At 34.8% G+C, this 20,144-nt stretch overlaps 1 protein-coding gene across 1 annotated transcript; it reads left to right on the forward strand.

Annotated features, from left to right (window-relative positions):
• Positions 1-91: 91 nt before the first annotated feature.
• On the forward strand, positions 92-19,697 carry LOC145241954 (uncharacterized). Its single transcript, XM_080104824.1, has 7 exons — positions 92-740; positions 1,086-1,516; positions 6,222-6,414; positions 12,078-12,252; positions 12,484-12,600; positions 17,539-17,675; positions 19,373-19,697. The coding sequence occupies exons 2-7, from the start codon at positions 1,143-1,145 to the stop codon at positions 19,694-19,696; spliced, it is 1,320 nt and encodes a 439-aa protein (XP_079960950.1). The 5' UTR covers positions 92-740; positions 1,086-1,142; the 3' UTR covers position 19,697.
• The last annotated feature ends 447 nt before the right edge of the window (positions 19,698-20,144 follow it).

Below are 20,144 nucleotides of genomic sequence, written 5' to 3' on the forward strand. Positions count from 1 at the left end.
GTCAAATACGCCTAAAAGTCAACTTTTTACAGGTAAGTCGGTAACGGTACTAGTGCATATGAGCCTTAGATTGATAAATGAAAACTCCTTTATATAAAAGGAATGTGCGTGTTCTCATCAAGTGGTTCTAATATGGGGGATCGATTTATTGTATTAGAAATTGTACACACACGTAAGTGTACCAAAGAGTTTTCATGTTAATTCAAAAATTGTAACTATCGCGTGACAAAACTTGAAGATTGCGTATTTAAAAATAAATAAATAAATAAATAAGGGAAAACAAGAAAAATCGTCCGAGCAAAACCTTTGTAAATGTCGGGATACGAAACTTAAAGAGAATCGTAAATATGTATATAAAATAATCAGAAAAGGGAAAATTTCATGGGAAATTTAAAAAAAAAACAAAAGGGGGGGGCTAAACTGCTTTAAAAAGACTAAATTCGAGAAATTTGGTCTAAAATGGATGACTGACTAGAATGTTGCATTAGAAACTAAGCAGTGAAACTAAGTGAAGAAGCACCCTATACAAATATTTAAACATTCAATTTGTTTTGTTGTTTTTATAATCTGATAGATTAGTGTCTAATCGATAATAATTTTGAAATTTGAAAATAAAAAATATATAAGGAGAGGGGGGGATACCGCTCGTCGTACACGTGTACACCTGCTTTTATATATTAAAAAAAATACTTGGCCGATTTATGTAATTTTGGGAATATGATAGTTTTGTTCCGTGACAGGTACGTACATCATAAAGATTTTTCTATATTTTCTGTATATTTGCAATTTTGTTTGTTGTTTGTGTTTAATTAGGTTTAATACTAAATAAGATATAAGTATTTATAAAATTGTGTGTCTTAATTCATAAGGGCTACAGATTTTACATATTATGAGTCAAGGTAAAAAAAAAATTGATTTGTAACATTTCTTTGTATTTTTTTTTTTTTTAACTTCCGGTGACTTTTGTCGTGTGTCTTTTTTTTTTCAGCTGTGCCATTTTCATGCATCTTAAAATATTATTTAAAACAAGGCTTAAACAACGGTTTATTTCCGATAGTTATTTACATTAACGTTTCTTTTAATAGATTCCAATCTGAAAGTTTGTGTAGAAAACGAAAAAACACCAAAAAACTTTCCATAAAATGGAAATTATTAACAGTAATAAAGGCGGAGCGAAGGTCTGCTACGAAGGTCACATGTATACGAAACAGGTGATTCGAAAGACCAAAGTTTGGTGGAGATGCGTCAAAAGATCCAGTGGTCAGTGTCGTGGCAGTTTAACGACGAATTTGAGTTTTGAAAACCCAGAGATTGTCCAGCTTCATAATCATGAGAAAGACGAATCGAAAATCCAAGTTGCGAAAGTACGGAATTTCATGAAATTTCAAGCTTTGGGCTCACAAGAAAATTCGAATGACATATTAATACCTCCAATTTATGTTGAGACTATGAATATTTCACAATCCATCCCTTTGGTGAAAACTGAACAGCAAGATATGCAATTGGTAGAAGAAGGGTAAGTTTTTTTGTTTTTTTTTTGTTTTTGTTTTTTTAATTTAAAAAAAATCGACCTCCCCCCCCTAAAACAACTGAGTTCTTTTTTTTTGTAAGGAACTTTTCTCGGTAATCACCGGTAAAGAAGGACAAAGAACTAAAAGAAAAAGTTCTTTCTCTGTTATTAGATCGAAAATAGAAATATTTAATAATTTCAACTATGACCCATGTTATCTACTTAATTTTTATGTCATAGTAATGAACATATCCAAAAATTACGAAAAACGATAAGCTCGAAAAGTAGGTATTAATGAAAACGGTTTTTGAAGATGGCGAAAATAGAGTTTTGCTAAGAGTTTCAGTTTATAGACAATAATTACCTCCTTTGTTATGGTATGTGTATATATATATATATATATATATATATATATATATATTGCGACCTGCCCCAGCGACCCAGCCAGCGTAGTATAAATACCCTCAACCACCCATGTTAAGAACAGTTTTCGGAATAGCCCCCTCCAGCCTCCCCATGTTAAGAACGGCTTTCGGAATAAACTTCAAAAGCCGTTCTTAACATGGGGAGGTTGGAGTGTTTATAATACGCTGGGGGCAGGGGGCACATCGTAAAAATTTACCAAATCAATTTTTACTTATTTAAAAACGACTTTACATTAGGTGTATCAGAATTTTTGTAGGAATTTTTTACCCCCCTAACACGAAACTGCGAATAAAATATAAAAAAAAACTCGTAATTTCTCTTTTAAAAGTGGGTTGTTTATTTTCTTTATGGATTATACTTCCAAAATAAACTATTAAAGTTGTTTTAAAAGTAATAGAAATATTTTTTTTTTATTTTTTAAAAAACAGTAATGAATTTTACGAACTCAATATTTTTCAATTTTTAAACTTTAAAAATCTATCAAAATTTTTCTATTGATTCTATTTTTACGATATTTTCAGGGTCAATGTGAAATTATATGCACTTTCCAATAAACTGAATATAATATTTTAGACAAACTGAAGATAAAAGATCAATAAATAATATATTCTAATTTAAAACGAAAAAAAGAACAGTTTTTTGGAAATTTACCTGTAAAGTCCGAAGTTTAAAACCTTAATATCAACCCTTTTACAGTCATTTAAAGTCAAAGCATAATACTTTTTGCGTAAGAAATGCAGCTTACTATTGTACGCATAGCTTATTTTCTTTCTTTTACTTGGGAGTCACCACTTATGAAGGCTTGAAGGCCACTCGAGGATAAGGGCTAATGAATGTAAGGTGGTAGTGTAGTAATCATTAATGGTGTAAATTGGGTGGAATTTGATTATTTATGGGGACGGCTCAACAAGAATTTGTTTACATTTGATTTGAAGTAGGGGTAGGCTATAGAAACAAAATTTTTCAAATAAATGCCAAAAGTGGCTTATTACCTTCATTTATATGTAAATAGATGGGAACAAGTGATTTTTTTCAAAACGGGTCAAAATTTGAGGGTCGCTGGCCCCAAATGTGATTTGACCGCGTCGACGCGTGAAAGTGGTCCAAATTTCGCCCCCGAACACACTTAATCATTTATTGAAAGCGACAGGGTGCATTTTTTGACTATAAATGCATTTGTATCATTAAATCTAACATTCCCATTGGCTATCCCACAAGTATAGGGTTTTTAGGGTATCTCAGAGTCCAAAATGGGTCAAAATTAGCCAAAAATGGTCGGAAATCACGGATTTTCCAAAATGCACCTCCCAAGCCACACAGGATGCAATTTTTGACCATAAATGGCTCTATATCATTAAATCTAACATTCTCACTGGCTATCCCACCTATATAGGGCTTTTTAAGGTATCTTAAGGGTCCAAAATGGATCAAATTTACCCAAAAATTAGCCAAAAATGAACGAAAATCACGGATAATCCCCAAAATGCAGGTATTATATCTCATCGGGCTCCTATAAGCACTCCTGTATGGCTTTTTACAGTTGGAAGACTGAAATAATCACCCTGTTATCTTATCCATTTGTATTTAGGGTATTTAGAGATCTTTGGGGGATGTAAAAAGGGTCAAAACAATCCAAAAATGACAAAATTACGCTTTACGGTACATAACATATGAATCATTAGTTCATTCATCAATGATACTTTTTAGAAACATCATAACTTTACTACATCAACTTCTCAGAAAGTAATTAATTGTAAATTGAACATTGAATGTCAATAAAATGCTGTCCAAGAAGAGTCTGAATTCATATTGTTCTCATAGTTACCCCAAAATTGATGAAAATGGCCCTCGATTCGCTATTTCTCGATTTGTAACCAATATATTGAATAACTTGATAAAAGGTATGAGTAATTAGCAAAGGAATTATTTTGTTATTTCAAGACACAGCTTCACTTCACAATACTTTAAAATCATTCAACAGTAAAATATCAATATAATACATTAAAGAGCTCATCAATCACATCATTATTCTCTAGCACAGATACTGGTTTTCGTCTTGTCAAGTTCCATGCACCAATGACATTGCACGACAAAAATTGAATTTTCAATGTCTTCTGCTCTTCAATTCTTCAAGGATACTGCCATGTTTTCTTTCTGGCAATTGGTCACTTATATCCTCCACTTCAAATTGATCATCGTCCAAATCCAAACGATTGTGCAGTTCTTGCTCTGCCAGAAACCGTTCATGTTCCATATCGACGTGGAAAGTGTCAATGAGCCATTTGCGAGAGAGAGACTTTTGATCGACAAAGAATCTTCGTTCATGTACATCAAATTCATCAGGATTCACATCTTTTGAAAGTATATTGAGAAGGACATGGTGCTCTCGTTTCCATTTAATCATATTCACACATCTGGAACCCTTTGCTTTGTAGACATCTTTGTCGTAAATTTTTAGCGATCGATCAAGTTTATGTTTTATCCCAGGTATTGTAACATAACGAACATCACTTCCAAAGGCTTTCTGCCACAATTGTAGTAATCGCAAGAACTGGTGATTATGATTTTTCTGTGTCGTGGTACCATATTTGGCAGCATGATGTTGCACAACTTGAACACATTCAGCCTCAGTTGGAAGAGAACCAAGCAGAAGATAAGTCCAATCGTCGTAATTATAATCTTCGTCAATCTGCCCTGCTATACCAGCCATGTTCATTGCATTTTACTAACTGAAAAAGAAAGCAAAGTTCAATCAAATTCACAATTAATGCAATGCAATGTTATCGTGTCTATTTAAAGATGCCATTGCATTGTTACAGAAAGAAAACATTTCCTTATTTGGTAATTTTCCATCTATAACTCAAATTAAGCCCCTTTTTGACAACCTATGTTGATTCTTAGGGACTTTTTGACTCTCTTTGGCTAAATCGGCCATATTTAGCTCCTTTTAAAGGTCCTTATACCCCTCATTAACAGTGCAAAAGTTAGGAGAGTGCCTGCTTCAAGCATTTCCCAACAGTTTCTGTCATGTAGAGGTGTCTTTGGGCCCATGGGAGTTGCATTTTGGAAAATCCGTGATTTCCGACCATTTTTGGCTAATTTTGGGGTAATTTTGACCCATTTTGGACTCTGAGATACCCTAAAAACCCTATACTTGTGGGATAGCCAATGGGAATGTTAGATTTAATGATACAAATGCATTTATAGTCAAAAAATGCACCCTGTGGCTTTCAATAAGTGATTAAGTGTGTTCGGGGGCGAAATTTGGGCCATTTTCACGCGTCGACGCGGTCAAATCACGTTTGGGGCCAGCGACCCTCAAATTTTGACCCGTTTTGAAAAAATCACTTGTTCCCATCTATTTACATATAAATGAAGGTAATAATCCACTTTTGGCATTTATTTGAAAAATTTTGTTTCTATAGCCTACCCCTATTTGTAGGCTATGATGCTGTATTCAACCAGGAAGCAGGACAGCAGAACAATGTTCCAAAGGCAGGCAGTTCTGGGAAATAAGCTTTGTTTATGGAATCTGCATTTCGATTTAGACACAGATAGAGAGTGGAGTGAAATCGTTTATAGTGGTTGTGGATAGTCGATTGTGTTTTGTGAAAGTTTGGCAAAGAGAAACCCTAGTCAAACACTTGCCATAAAAATATTGATAGAGCAGAGACAGGCTTGCAATGTCTCTTCTATAGGAAAGATGTTGCAGGGAAGAGAAAAAAGTATCACCTTCTAGATTTCGAAGCTGGTTTTGAACATTATCAAGGCTGAATAGGGCTCCTGTCCAGATGTGGTAACAGTACTCTATTTTAGGGCGTACCTGGCTCTTATACAGATAGAGCATTACATCAGCAATGAGATACCTGCTGGAGCAGTAGAGTGATCCAACCATTTTTGCAGTGATCTAGGCAACAGATTTGATGTATGTATTCCATTTCAGATCAGGCTGTGAGTAAATTGTGGGTTCATACCTTTCCTATCTGTGAACAATTCACTAAATCTGATTTAGCATAGCCAATTCCATGGTCTGTAATGACATCCATTTGGCCAGTCATACATTTGTTATCTCTAGCTTTATCTGAAATGGATATTAAATCCTTCAGAAAGAAAACTGATTTTGAAAGAGATTTGTTTTATCAATTGAATTATACGCAGCTTTTTTCTCTCTTTTTTTTTTGCTTCGTTTTCATATTGTGAAAAATTGTGAAAAAAATAAAATATTAAAAATCATTTTTATTACAATATTATCAATAATTTGATTTCTTTTTTCTTTGTTTTCCAGAAGTCCCATTAAGAGTGAACGCCTTTTCCTTATAGATACTGACCCTGGTTTGGATGATGCTCAGGCAATATTGATGGCCTTAGCTGTGGATAACATAAATGTTCTTGCACTAACCACTGTCCAGGGAAATGCATCGTCTTACTGTAGTTGCGTGAATGCTTTACGACTGCTTAAAGTTGCTGATAGACTTGATGTGAGTTTTGGAGCTTTTCTTTAAACATTGTTTTCCCTTTTTTCGATGATCCATAGAATGTCTGATCCGACAACCAGTATTCTTACTGTTCTAAGAATACAATTCCTTCTTTGTTGTCGTAATGATAGTGAAAACACTTTTCATAATTTTTGACCTTAAAATTCACTATGCTGAAATATCTACTCTTTATGTCGTCTGCTAATCTAAAATGTTTCATTGTTTTTTTTTTTGTTTTCTTTTTACAAGGTAGTCACCACTTATCAAAGCCCGGAAGCCACTCAGGGATAAGGGTTATTGTGTGTACAGTACGTTAGTGTTGGAGATTTGATAAAGTGTCTTGCTTAAGGAGGCGGTTCATCAGGAATTTGTTCACGTGGGACTTGAAGATATCCAGGTTGTAGTCAGGTGGAAAACAGGCAACCGGAACAGAGTTCCACAGGCATGCACTTCTAAGAAAGAAGCTTTGTTCATGGAATCTACGTTTTGATTTTGGCACAGATAAGGAGTGGGGAAAATTTTTGACAATGGTTTCAGCTAGACGGGTGTTTTTCGTGAAAGATTGGCAAGGGAGGACCAGAGATTGGAGTTCAGATGAGCACCTGCCATGGTAGTAACGATAAAACAAAGACAGGCTTGCAATGTCTCTCCTGTGGGAGAGAGGTTGCAGGGAAGAGAAAAGGGTATCACCCACTAGGCCACAAAGCCTATTTTGTACTCTGTCAAGGCAGGATAGGCTGTTTATAGCAACTCTTGCCCAGATGTGGCAGCAGTACTCCATCCTTGGATATACTTGGCTTTTATACAGATAGAGAATTGCATCATTAGTGAGATATCTTCTGGAGCGGTAGAAGGATCCTACCATTTTTCCAGCGATCTTGGCAACTGACTTGTTGTACGTATTCCATTTCAGGTCAGGGGTAAAGGTCAAGCCCAGAAGCTTATCAAAACATGGAGCTTCCCCTAGACAAGAGCCACCATATCAATTGATGCTAGATGGGGATCAGAGCGTTGATGGTGTAACGATAGGAGCTTGGTTTTAGATGCATTAAAAGTAACCAGCCACCTCCTCCCCCACTGTAACACGTGCTCAAGATCAGAGGAGAGACAATCTGAGAGAACTTTGTCATTTACAGCCTTTGATGTGTTGCCATAGATGGCCATGTCATCAGCATAGATGTCAATGAATGATTTAAATATGTGTTTTGGGAGATCATTGATGTATATCAGGAAGAGAGTTGGGCCCAGGATGAACCCCTGAGGGACTCCAGCATTAATACTGCAGGCCTCTGATTTCTGCCCATCAACTACTACTCTTATGAGCCTATCAGAGAGAAATGATTTTATGATCGAGAAAACATTTCCAGTTATACCGTAACTGGAAATCTTGTGAAGTAGGCCCTTATGTCATACCTTATCGAAGGCCTTTGATATGTCAAGAGCAATTGTCCTAGAGAGGAAGCCTTTGTCAAGAGATTTGCTAATCCTATGAGATATAACAGTTAGCACATCTGCTGTAGATCTGACAGAACGGAAACCATATTGCATGTCACTAAGGAGGTTATTTCTGCTGAGATGGTTGACTACTTCTCTATTTAATATGGGCAGCTTTTAGAAATTTACTTCCAAACTAACCTATCTCTGACCAGGTCTTTATCCTTCTTTCTCTGAAATCCATACTCATCACTTCCTACCATGTTTTCCATAACCTTTCTCTGCCAACAGACTCTTATATTAATCCGATAACTCAACAATTCTTATCTATTCTTCCAACATAACCAAACCAACAAAGTCTGCTGTTCTGCACAAATCTCCTTAAATTATCAAAATTTAATTTTCCTCTGAGGTCATCAGATTTAAGACTTACATCACGCATATCTAAGCTGTCTCATCTCTCTTTATGAAACACATGTCCTTAACTCTCACTATCTCTATTGGATTTCTTGTATATCCAATGCTTACAACACAAAAACATTGCGTTACTCCCAACTCGCTTTCCACAAATTGAGCAAAGGAGCTTTACGCTTTCTAAGCGTTTTCTCAATATTAATTATCTCTTTGCTTTCTATAGTTTTGTAGTCGTAATACTACAATCAACCTCATCTAAAAAAAACAAAGTATCCTTTCTCTGCTGAAAGAAGAAGATGCAAAAGGTGTGGTATGTTTTATAGAGTCAATCCTGGGCCCAACTCTCTTCCTGATCTACATCAATGACCTCCCTAAACACATACTTAAATCATTCGTTGACATCTATGCTGATGACACGACCATCTACGGCAACACATCAAAGGCTGTAAATGAAAAAGTTCTCTCGGGTTCTCTCTCCTCTGATCTCGAGCGCGTGGTTCAGTGGGGGAAGATGTGGCTGGTTACCTTTAATGCATCCAAAACCAAACTCCTATCCTTACATCACCAACGCTCTGATCCCCAGCTGGCATCAATTGTGATGGATGGCTCCCGTCTGGGTGAGGCCCCGTGTTTTGACAAGCTTCTGGGTTTGACCTTTACTCCTGATCTGAAATGGAACACGTACATCAAGTCTGTTGCCAAGGTCGCTGGAAAGATGGTGGGATCCTTCTACCGCTCCAGAAGATATCTCACTACTGATGCAATTCTCTATCTATATAAAAGCCAAGTACGTCCAAGGATGGAATACTGTTACCATATCTGGGCAGGAGCTGCCAAAAACAGCCTATCATGCCTTGACAGAGTACAAAATAGACTTCGTGGTTTAGTGGGGGATGCCCTTTTCTCTACCCTGCAACCCCTCTCCCACAGAAGAGATGTTGCGAGCCTATCCTTGTTTTATCGTTATTTTCATGGCAGGTGCTCGTCTGAACTCCAATCTCTGGTCCCCCCTCGCCAATCTTTCACGAAAAACACCCGTCTAGCTGAATCCACTGTGAAAAATTTCCCCCACTCTATATCTGTGCCTAAATCAAAACGCGGATTCCATGAACAAAGCTTCTTTCTTAGAACTGCACGCCTGTGGAACTCTGTTCCGTCTTCCAGCTTCCCTCCGGACTACAACTTGGATGTCTTCAAGTCCAATGTTAACAAATTCCTAATGAACCGCCCCCTTAAGTAAACACTTCATCAAATCTCTACACTAAGGTAATGTACACACAATAACCCTTATCCCTGAGTGGCTTCCGGGCCTTGATAAGTGGTGATCACTGTGTAAAAAAAAAAAAAAAAAAAAAAAGAAGGATGAGATGAGTTATATGAATTGGTGAGAGTTGATGAACATAAATGGGCAAACTCTAAGGAGTTGATATTTTGCTCACACTTGATAAGTAAAGCTCTGTCAGCAAAAGACGCACATGCATATGGTACAAAATTGTGATCAAGGAAAAATGTCCTTGCAAAGAGTTCTGGTGCTGTGAGCCATAATTCTCCAAACTCTACAGAACAAGTATGCCTAAAAGACTCTAAGTAAACAATTTATTGTTTCACAAATAAATACTAAATCAGTATAAATCATTTCTTCTTGATAATGCATGTGAAAGTCTCTGGACAATACTTCTAAGACACAACTTTAAGTTCATCAATTGTAAGCTTCTCTAATTACCTTTAGTCAGATTGGTTGCTTTACATGTATAACAGTTGTTTATTATACACACCTCTGTTTAGTCTTAAAAGACAATGGATATCCCCTGTAAGAGTGGTTACACATGTAATTGTGAGGCAAGGGTTGCACACTCTTCAACTACTCCTCTCCTGAATCAGCACTGTTTAAGCTCAGTAGCAAAGGCAAGTCCAGGATGACTGGAAAGAATGCCAAGATAAGCAGAGAGCACATACAGCACCTTGAATTCCCAAATGATCACCCATTTTAGTACTGATCAGGCTCAATGTTGCTTAACTTCAGTGATCTAACGGGAATTGGTGTATCAACATGGTTATGCCATACTTTCTATTGTACAAAAACTTTAGTTTCTCAGAATAACTCCTATTTTTATTATCTGGTTTATCAAGACTGATTATCGAGATGAAATGTTTTGGAAAGCTGTAAAACCAATAAGGATAAGGCTGCAAGATCCTCAAGGATTGTTGCAAGATACTTGTCTCAGGATAAATATAGCATCAGTAGTTCTTTACTTAGGCATAAAGCCAAACTGCATTTCATCTATCTTTATATGACTTCTTATTTGCTTTTCAATTATTCTCAACCACTTCCATGTCCTGATCCATGATAATTTATAATTACTTCTATTCAGAGCTTTTTCTGTACTTTTTTTAGCAGTTTGCCGTCTTTTATGATCTGATTTGTCCATCTGTGATGATCTCAATTAATTTCACTCGCAGTCTTCAACATTTCTACAATAACACCATTAATTTCTTCAACATTTCTACAATAACATCTGCAGTCGTAACCTTCTCCATCTTAATTAGCTTCCATACCATTTCTTTCTCAATTTTTATAACTGAGTCAGAGATTGCTTCTGTAATTTCTAGATTCCATTAGTACCATAAAACTCAGTATTCCACAATCTCTCAAAATCCATTTTGGTCTGTTGGATTGTCGCCAGCACTTCATTTTGAATGCATTTGACTTCAATAATATTTTTCTTTGTCATCTCCTTGCTTATCCTGAATATGTCATTCTTCTGCTCATCCTTCTGTACTTTATCTGAAAACTTGTGAAGTCTTCACTTTAGCTTCATTCTCATTGCCACCAGATGAATATCTTTATTTATTAAACTTTTTCTTGACTTATCCCATCGTTTGCATTTATTTTTTTGTACACTTCTCAATTCTTGCATTCCAACATCATGGAAGCACTTTTGTCCACCCACAGGTTTAGTCAGTTATCTTCAAAAGTGTATCCTTCAACTTCCACTGTTCGTCCACACTTTTGCAGAGAATTTATAACCAATCACTTGATCTCTACACTTGCATTTCATGTGTTCTTCATTCAACCTCCATATCTTTCTCTTTGTCATAAACATTTTCCAATGAGCTTCAACTTAATATCACAAATTTGAAAACTTTAACTCTCACAATTTTCTTAAAAAGAATACTTTCACCCAACATGTCCATAGCAATACCAAATTCTAAGATTCTTTCTATTTTCTGCATTCCTATCACCATATTCATTTTCCTTATGAACGTCCTCTAAACCACCAGAGGGTTTTAGAGATGACCACTCAATTTCTGGTTGCAGCATTTTACATGCATTCAGGTGATATTCAAAACTTACAAGTGGTAGAATAATGACTCAACTTACAAAATTCTGTTTGAAACTTCCAAGTGGTAGAAAAATGGCTCAATTTACAAAATTCTATTTGAAACTTACTATTGGTAGAATAATGACTCAACTTACAAAATTCTGTTTGAAACTTACTATTGGTAGAATAATGACTCAACTTACAAAATTGAAACTTATGAGTAACAGAATGAGAGATTAACTAAGAAATTTAATTTAAATTTAAGCATAACAGACAAAGCCTTTTACAAAGATGTGTCTAATATGCTACTCACACTTTCCTTTTGAAAAATGCTATTTAAACTCAAGTCGGACAGACTAAATCTGCCATGAAAATCTATGACTGATACTATTATGTAGCTAAAAATTACCGCATCATTTGATCTGTTTGGATATTCAATTTTCATAAAAGTAGATATTTTTCTTTATATATAATTTGAAGTTCAAATCCTTTCAGATCCCCGTTTACCTCGGTTGTGAGCGTCCTATGGTTTCTCCTCCCTTAAATGCAACATATTACCATGGAGAAGATGGATTTGTAGACATGCCAGACAGTGAAGCACCCGGTTTGAATATGGCCCAAACTGAACATGCAGTTTTTGCATTAATAAACCTCATCCAAAAATATCCAGGTAAAGAGAAAATGGTTCCTTATTTACAGTAAAACGATTTATTTGATATTCAGAGATGTGGCAATTGGTAGAAACCTTCTTTTTTTTTCTTTAAGAAAAAAGTTGCATGTTGATATTCTGATATTTGGCTGAAATCTGTTGATTCTTTTCTGCTTCCCCTCTCTCCCAACATTTCTCACAAAGTGTAGATAATAAATCCATTGTCTTATATGGTTATGTTACTGATTACAGGGGAAGTAACTCTTGTCACCCTTGGACCTCTTACAAATGTTGCCATGGCAATCCGACTGGAACCCAATTTGGGAACAAAAATAAAAGACTGTTACATAATGGGAGGTAACTACAGAGGTAAGAATTTTATTTTCTTTGCATTTTTAATTGAAATCGCTCAAGCCAAACACACTTCGACTTGTTATGAATTGAGTGACTTTTAGTCGTGTGGCACAACTCACATTTCATACAGAATCAAATTAATGCATTTCCAAAATACATTAATCATAATCTTTTGATTCTTGTCCAGAATTCAACCAAATTAAAGAAACATTTTTGGATGTACGTACCTGCCTCAAAACGAAAATATCATGTTTCAAAAACTAATGTAAATTGATCAAGTAATTATTTCTTTAACTAAGAAAATCAAATTTCATAAGGAAGTGAGACATTGTGTTTTGCATCCATTTAATAAATGGAGACAACTCAAGTCGAACTACTGAAATTTTAAAATCAACCTTATAATATCAGCAGTACACTCTGAATCACTAAAACTCCTAAAAAAAATGATTTTCTAAACCTACTTGATCAATTTACATGATTTTTGGAATATGTTTTTGTTCCATAACAAGTATATATAGCATAAAAAATTTTTTGTAATTTTGTTTCTTTAATTAGGTTAGAGTCTGGGCTTGTACTTCATCATTTTTTTTTTTTTTTTTTTTTTTTTTTTTCAGTTTTAGGAACCAAGAGCTTGATCCCCAAGAAATGGTCAACTGGTTTTGCTCAACTTCTCACTCCTATCACCTTAATTTCCATCTCTCACTGTTACCTTTTGAACCTGAAACATTCCTTACACCTCTTCCATCTGCCTGTCTCTGTCCCTCTGAACTGTCGAATGTCTTTATGACAAATCCACTTTCTTAGGACTCTGACATATCTCTCAGTAGAACGTATATTTCGGTAGTTAATTCATCTCCAATAACTTTTGTACTTTTCAATTGTAAATTTCAGCTTTGTTAATATGACATCACCCAAATGTGCATGTAATCTGTAGGTCAGGACCTTCAGTTGTTGCTTAGGATAAAAGCAACATTTTTATGAATGTTATTTTTTCCTTAGCATGGTCATATTTGTTATAACTTTTTAAGAAAACAACTTCTTTCATTTTTTTGCTTTTGTGCATTTGTCAGTCGTTATATTTTTAATTTTCAGGATTTTTTGTTTTCACAGTTTTACAAGTATTGTACTTCTGTTTAGCTTTTCTCAGCCATTATTATGACTCCTGAAATCATCTCCTAATTTTATGTGAATACATCCAGGTTCATCCTCAAAGGAATATAATTGGTTGGTATAAGCCATGAATATAGATGGGTATAGCAGTCTGGGAGAAATGTTGAAAGATACTCTGCAAGCCTAAAGCATAAGCATATTACTAACTACAACTATGAACAATCATTCATAAAAGTGACTTACAAGATTGTATTAATAATACAATCTTGTAAGTCACTTTTATGAATGGTTGTTCGATTACTGTAACCAAGGGCACTGAGCTGCTTCAAACAAGTATATCCTTTTGTGGGACATATTAATAAGACATTGTCATTATTTGAATTATTCCGACTACTGTTCTCATCTTGAGTATCATTTTCATAACGTTCCAGACAATATAATCTTTGGCCTTCTTCAAATGTATAGTATCAAATTCAGGAATGTTTCTGTCAAATATAATACAAATTATCAATCACCATCTCAATAAAGCAGAAACATATCAAATTGGTGTGAACCTGGATTAATACAAAAATGGAAACCATCAATTTGCAGCTCAAAAACTCAGAAATGCATCGTCAAATCCTGTTTCAAATTAGACCAAATAATGGTTTGATGGAAATGGAGACATATAGCATAATATTTAATTTTAAAAATCCAAATATTTTTAATTTGAATGCTAGTAGGACAGCAATGAAGCAACATTTCCTGCAATTTTAATTTATTCTTAAGATGAATTAAACTTAAGCCCCAACTTTTAAACATTTGTTTCCTAGAATTGAAATCATTTTAATAGACTTTGATCCAAGTTGCAATATAAATTGTAAACTTAAGTTTGAATTTAAGATTTGAATTTTTACATTAGGACATAAAAGTGGTGCAAAACTGTTGGATGAATTAATTTTCTTAGATGCTTTGAATAAACATCTTGTGATGAGTATTCAGCTCATTTAACAAAAAAAATCACAATCCACAACTTCCAGTTCAGGTTGATAGAGATGTTTTTGACTAACAAATCTCAAATAAAATGTTGAGATTTTCATTTGATTTTCATTTGATTTTCATTTGATTTTCTGATTGAAATCGAGTTCAACATTTTCTTTTGCATTCAACGTTTTTAATTGAATTCAATATTTTTTATTTTCATCATTTTCTCTTTAGAAAAGCTTGATGAGTTACTTTTTAACCATTTTGTTTACTTGCTCACTTGTGGAACTCTGCACCATGAGCCTGCTTTCCAACTGACTACAACATAGTTTTCTTCAAATCCAATGTAAACAAGGTTTTGTTGAGCACTCCCCTTAAATAATCAAATTCTTCCCAATTTCCATGACTATCGACTACTACGTTGTTGTCTTCCTTCTATATAATGTCTTTCTCTAACGTGTGTGTGTTCTAATGTGTGCTCTAACGTGTGTGTGTTCTAATGTGTGCTCTAACGTGTGTGTGTTCTAATGTGTGCTCTAACGTGTGTGTGTTCTAATGTGTGTGTGTTCTAACATGTGTGTGTTCTAATGTGTGTTCTAACATGTGTGTGCTCTAATTTTTTTTTTTTCATTTTTCTTAAACTTTTTCTTCTAGGGGATGGGACATCCAACCAGATGTCTGACATTTACCCCTATTTTAGTGAGTCCAACCAAGAGATCTTTTCAGGATTCTAGCCGTCCCTTTCAGTGCAATCGTTTGTATTTCACTTGCACTTGGTTCACCGGGTATGCTTGCTATGTACTTTTTAAAGTTCTTTTTCATAAGCCCAGTTGCTCCTATGATGACTGGTATAATTGAAACGTCTTTTAATTTCCAATTTTGTTTCATATCATACATAAGTCCTTGATACTTTGTTATCTTTTCCCTCTCAATTCTGTTAAGCCCTGTATCATTGGGTACACCGACCTCTATTACGGTTGCTTTTTTGTTTGCTCTGTCCCAAATCACTATATCTGGTTTAACAGCTGCGTTTTCTAGATATGTAGCAGTAGGGATTATGTAGTCATAGTGAATAGTGTAGTTGTCATTCCCAACTGTTCGTTCCGGTATATGTTCCCAGGATTTTTTACTACACTGAATGTTGAGTTTCTTACATATCTTCCAGTGAAGTATTTGCAAACTTCGTTATGGCGATCTGTATAATAACCATGTCCAAGTAGGACTTGGCAACCAGAAATCAGGTGGCCCACACTCTCAACCTCAGTGCTACAGAACCTGCATTTATTATTGTTGCTTAGACCACACATCTTTTTGAAGGCGTTTGTCATGAGGCCCTGGTCTTGTGCAGCCAATATCAACCTCTCTTGGTCATAATGGAGGGATCCTCTTTGGAGCCAGTCCAGGGAACCATCCCTATCAATATATTCTTGGGATAGTTCAGTCGGTAGGTATTTTGCCCGTTTATGGTTGGTCCATTCTTCTGTTTTAACACTATCGAACTGGCTAGTGTATTTTTTCCGATTTTTCTGGGCTATGTCAGTGGCAGGCTTGTTTGGGTTCTCAGTATCATTTGTAAGGCAATCTTTTCCAAAATGAGTGGCAAGTTGTGTTATAGATGTTGTACTACTTGCTCGATTCTGATAATGGTCTTTAATTTTCATAAGCTTGGGGTTACAAGAACTTATGTACTGACCTATGCTGACGATTGTGGCTCTGTGTTGATGATTGACTTCCGAGAGTCCCATACCTCTACCATGTGTGTGTTCTAATGTGTGCTCTACCATGTGTGTGTTCTAATGTGTGCTCTACCATGTGTGTGTTCTAATGTGTGCTCTAACGTGTGTTCTAATGTGGCTTCTATATGATTGTCTAGCGGATATTGTAATTGTTTCTTCAAACTCATCCACATGCTACCTTTTCCATTTCATTATATCTACAAGTTTTATATACAAGTTTTATATACTGTTTATATACATTTATACAGTCGCGTGTGTATACACATAATCAAGCTCCTTTAAGGACCGTTAAACTGTATATCTACCTTAGTAGTTCTTAACTCTGTGTGCGTGTTTGTGTGTGCATATATATGTGATAAGAGTTCACTATACCTTTTTTATTATCTTGTGTCTTCGGAGTTGCGGTTCTTCCTATCATTGGTCGATGACCTGTAAAACATTCAAGACGAAAACATGACACCAATTTTCTGGTAAGGATTTCTTTGTTCCGTCTAAGTGAATCTGGGGGAATTCCTTGCATTGTTGACTCAAGCTTTTCTGGGTCTTCATCAACACATTTTTCCTCTGACTCCATCTAGTCTCGAAACTAACTCAAGTCCAACTGTCTACCAAACTTTGACTCCAATTGATTGTCCCTTCTATCTCTTTGACTCCCAAAAATCCCCATGTGCATTTCTATTTATATCAGGGTGTATGTGTGTGTGTGGGGGAGGGGGGCTGTACTTAAAATGCACAGACTCACTTTTTAGCATGCAGGTGCACGCTCTGTCAATGGAAGTTACCAAATCTGATATGTCACCGGTATTCCCTTGACCTTTCTGCACTTGCCTGACACAAGTAAGTTGGATTCAACTCAGTACCATGTTAACCGCATTATTGACACACATTACTGTCTGTCTTGCACTTTTTAACCCTTATCTCCGAGTGACCTTCAGGCTTTGATAAATGGTGACTCCTTTGTTTGGATTTAATATTTTCTATATTCCTCTTTTATTCCTCTGAAAAGCTTTTTCATCATGCTGTTTACTTTTTTATTTTCATTTTAAAATCCAAATAATTTTTTTTCTTTTATTTTAATCTTTGTTTGATTTTCACATGCATTTCTTGTTTTTTGTAAAATATTTCAAAACTTGTTTGTTATTAGGAGTTGGCAACATAACAAGAAGTGCGGAGTTCAACTTTGCTAATGATCCAGAAGCAGCACAAATTGTTCTCACAGAACTGAAGTGTCCGATTACGATGATCACCTGGGAATTGTGTACAGATATGCAACAACCATACGTAAGTTGAAATTCTGTTCATATTTTCCTTTTTTTTTCTTTTTTTTTTAAACAATTTGACAACTATTCAATTTAACAAGTAAAACTCCTGTTTTTTGTGATTTTTTTTTTCACTCTAAACAATGTTGATCATAAGCAGCTAGTATTTGGGATCATGTTCAACAGGAGATTGTGGAGAGTTGAGTAGCAAGATGTCTGTTCACACTACATTTAAACTTCTGCATGTCAGTACAATTAGGGAAGCAGGAGCCCGGGAGGAAATTTTAATTGAATTCAATGTATGTATGAAACCTAAAAAAAATAATTTTTACTTTTCTACTAAATGAATCAGAATTTCATGACTACAAATTTTGAAGATTTATTTTCTTTTGCGGATTTGACACCATTTTTGGGTGATTTAGCAGAGAAGTCAACAAACAACGGAAAAAAATATGAAATCTATACTATTATAATATAAAAGTCACTTTGTGTGTGTGTGTTCCTTCCTTATAGGTTCCAAAACGGCTGAGCCTATCTTTTTCAAATTTCACACAAAGCTAATTTATATGCCTGGTAGTGTTCTTAGATATGTTTTATACAGAAATTTGTTTGATAAATATCGAAAATTGAAAAAATCTAATCCTAAAAATAGTCTTTATTTTTTACAGATAAAAATGAATTTTCGCAGAGGAATATTTTAGGTTGCACCGGCAAGTGAGATAATAAAATCTGAAACATTTTCTTCTTAGAAAAAAAGATTTCTTGACATCTGGAAACATAGCTCAGTGCTAGAGCATTCGACTAGATGGCGAATGATCCCGTGTTCCAGCCCGGGGGTACCTCACCATTCTATTTTAATTTTTTCTTATTAATGAATTCACTTTATGAGAAAAGAAGAGATACCATTTAAAATTGTCACAAATCATTTCTTCATTTGCATATTTTAAAACTAAACATTAATCAGAAGTGACGTTTGCAAGGCATTTATCGTCAAACACAAATATCAGCTGATGTGATATTCTAAATAAACACAGATGGAATTTGATGAACGACATTATCATTATTATTTATTTAAATTTTTTATTATTTTTTTGCGAATTAGTCCTCATAATATATAATATTCATGTATAAATGTATATAATATTCAATAGAGGATTGATTCTATAATAACACATATGCAATCTGCATAAATCAAAATATTATGTTTAAGCATATTGTACGACTGAGCAACGCCGACCATCTAGCAAATATACAATAAATACATGTTACCAGTAATATAATCAGACCAATGATGAGTTCTAAAAGAATGAAAATTGCATTTGAGGTTGCATTACACTTAATTTAGTACAAAAACTAATATATATATATATATATATATATATATATATTCCAGGTTAAAAATATCCAAAAGTATAAATCTTTCAATTTAACAAGGTTGTTGATAGTCCTCAACAAAAAGAACAGGATATTATTTTATCATTACACTACAATAAATCTACTGTTTTAATCTAAAAAGATTTCATCAGGCGAGAGAAACCTCCAGTCTTTTAAGAATTAAAAGACTGTCCTTGATGAAGACCAGAGGCTTCTGTCGCCGGATGAAATCTCTTTAGATTGAAACAGTAGATTTATTGTCATGACTAATGGTAATTTTCTTCATCTAAATTGGATAAAATAATAATTATATGTATTAACATGTTAATATGTTTCGTTTTACAGGCATTTTGGCAAAAGCTGATTTCCCTTCCTGGTCAAAAAGCCGCTTTTATGCAAAAACTTCACCATCACTTGAATAGCCGGCAACAGATTCCGGATTTTTTTGTATTCTGTGATGAACTCGCGATGGCCGTCGCAATTGATGATGGGATCATTCTCGAGGGTCAGAATCTTTATGCAGAGGTTGAAACGCAAGGGAAAATCACAAAAGGACAACTTGTCTTAGATTGGAAAAATGTTACCGGTAAACCAGCAAACGTTCGAATTGTGACAAATGTGAATATCGATCGATTCGAAGAACTCTTAATAAACTCTTTCAATAAATGAATCCATCTGTTTTGTTTTTTCTTTTTTGTTTTGTCGTTAATTGCAAACAACTTGAATTGATTGTTTGGCTGGCATTCGTTTTCCTTTTACAGGGTGGAACAATAAAATTGTCGCCCTAGAAAAAGCGATATGATTCCATTTTCGTTTGATGAAAACCAGTTTTCTTTTTTTGTTGCAGACCATCTACTAGTTGGCCAGTTTTGTACAAATCCCAAGACCGATAGGAGCCTTCTATCATGCCTGAAATTGACACAATGTACAACAAGCGAGATTAGAGATACACTGCTGTACAACTCATGCTCTCCACCGATCCGAGTTATGACTACAAGACCATTGATTTTTTTTTTCAACTTAACGAGTAAGAAAAGAAAAAATTATTAAAAATTCTGACAAAGGAGTAAAACTCCAAATATATAAATTTTAAACAAGTAAATATTTGTTTATTTTT

The sequence above is a fragment of the Euprymna scolopes genome, chromosome 21, assembly GCF_053919585.1.
Source record: "Euprymna scolopes isolate OS-2025 chromosome 21, ASM5391958v1, whole genome shotgun sequence".
Taxonomy (NCBI): domain Eukaryota; kingdom Metazoa; phylum Mollusca; class Cephalopoda; order Sepiida; family Sepiolidae; genus Euprymna; species Euprymna scolopes.

What these genes read in the sequence shown, in the direction of transcription:
- LOC145241954 (XM_080104824.1), top strand. Translation starts at nt 1,143, where the DNA reads ATGGAAATTATTAACAGTAATAAAGGCGGAGCGAAGGTCTGCTACGAA. An exon ending in ATGCAATTGGTAGAAGAAGG is followed by an intron (nt 1,517 to 6,221) that starts GTAAGTTTTTTT and finishes TTTGTTTTCCAG; the next exon opens with AAGTCCCATTAAGAGTGAAC. An exon ending in CCTCATCCAAAAATATCCAG is followed by an intron (nt 12,253 to 12,483) that starts GTAAAGAGAAAA and finishes TACTGATTACAG; the next exon opens with GGGAAGTAACTCTTGTCACC.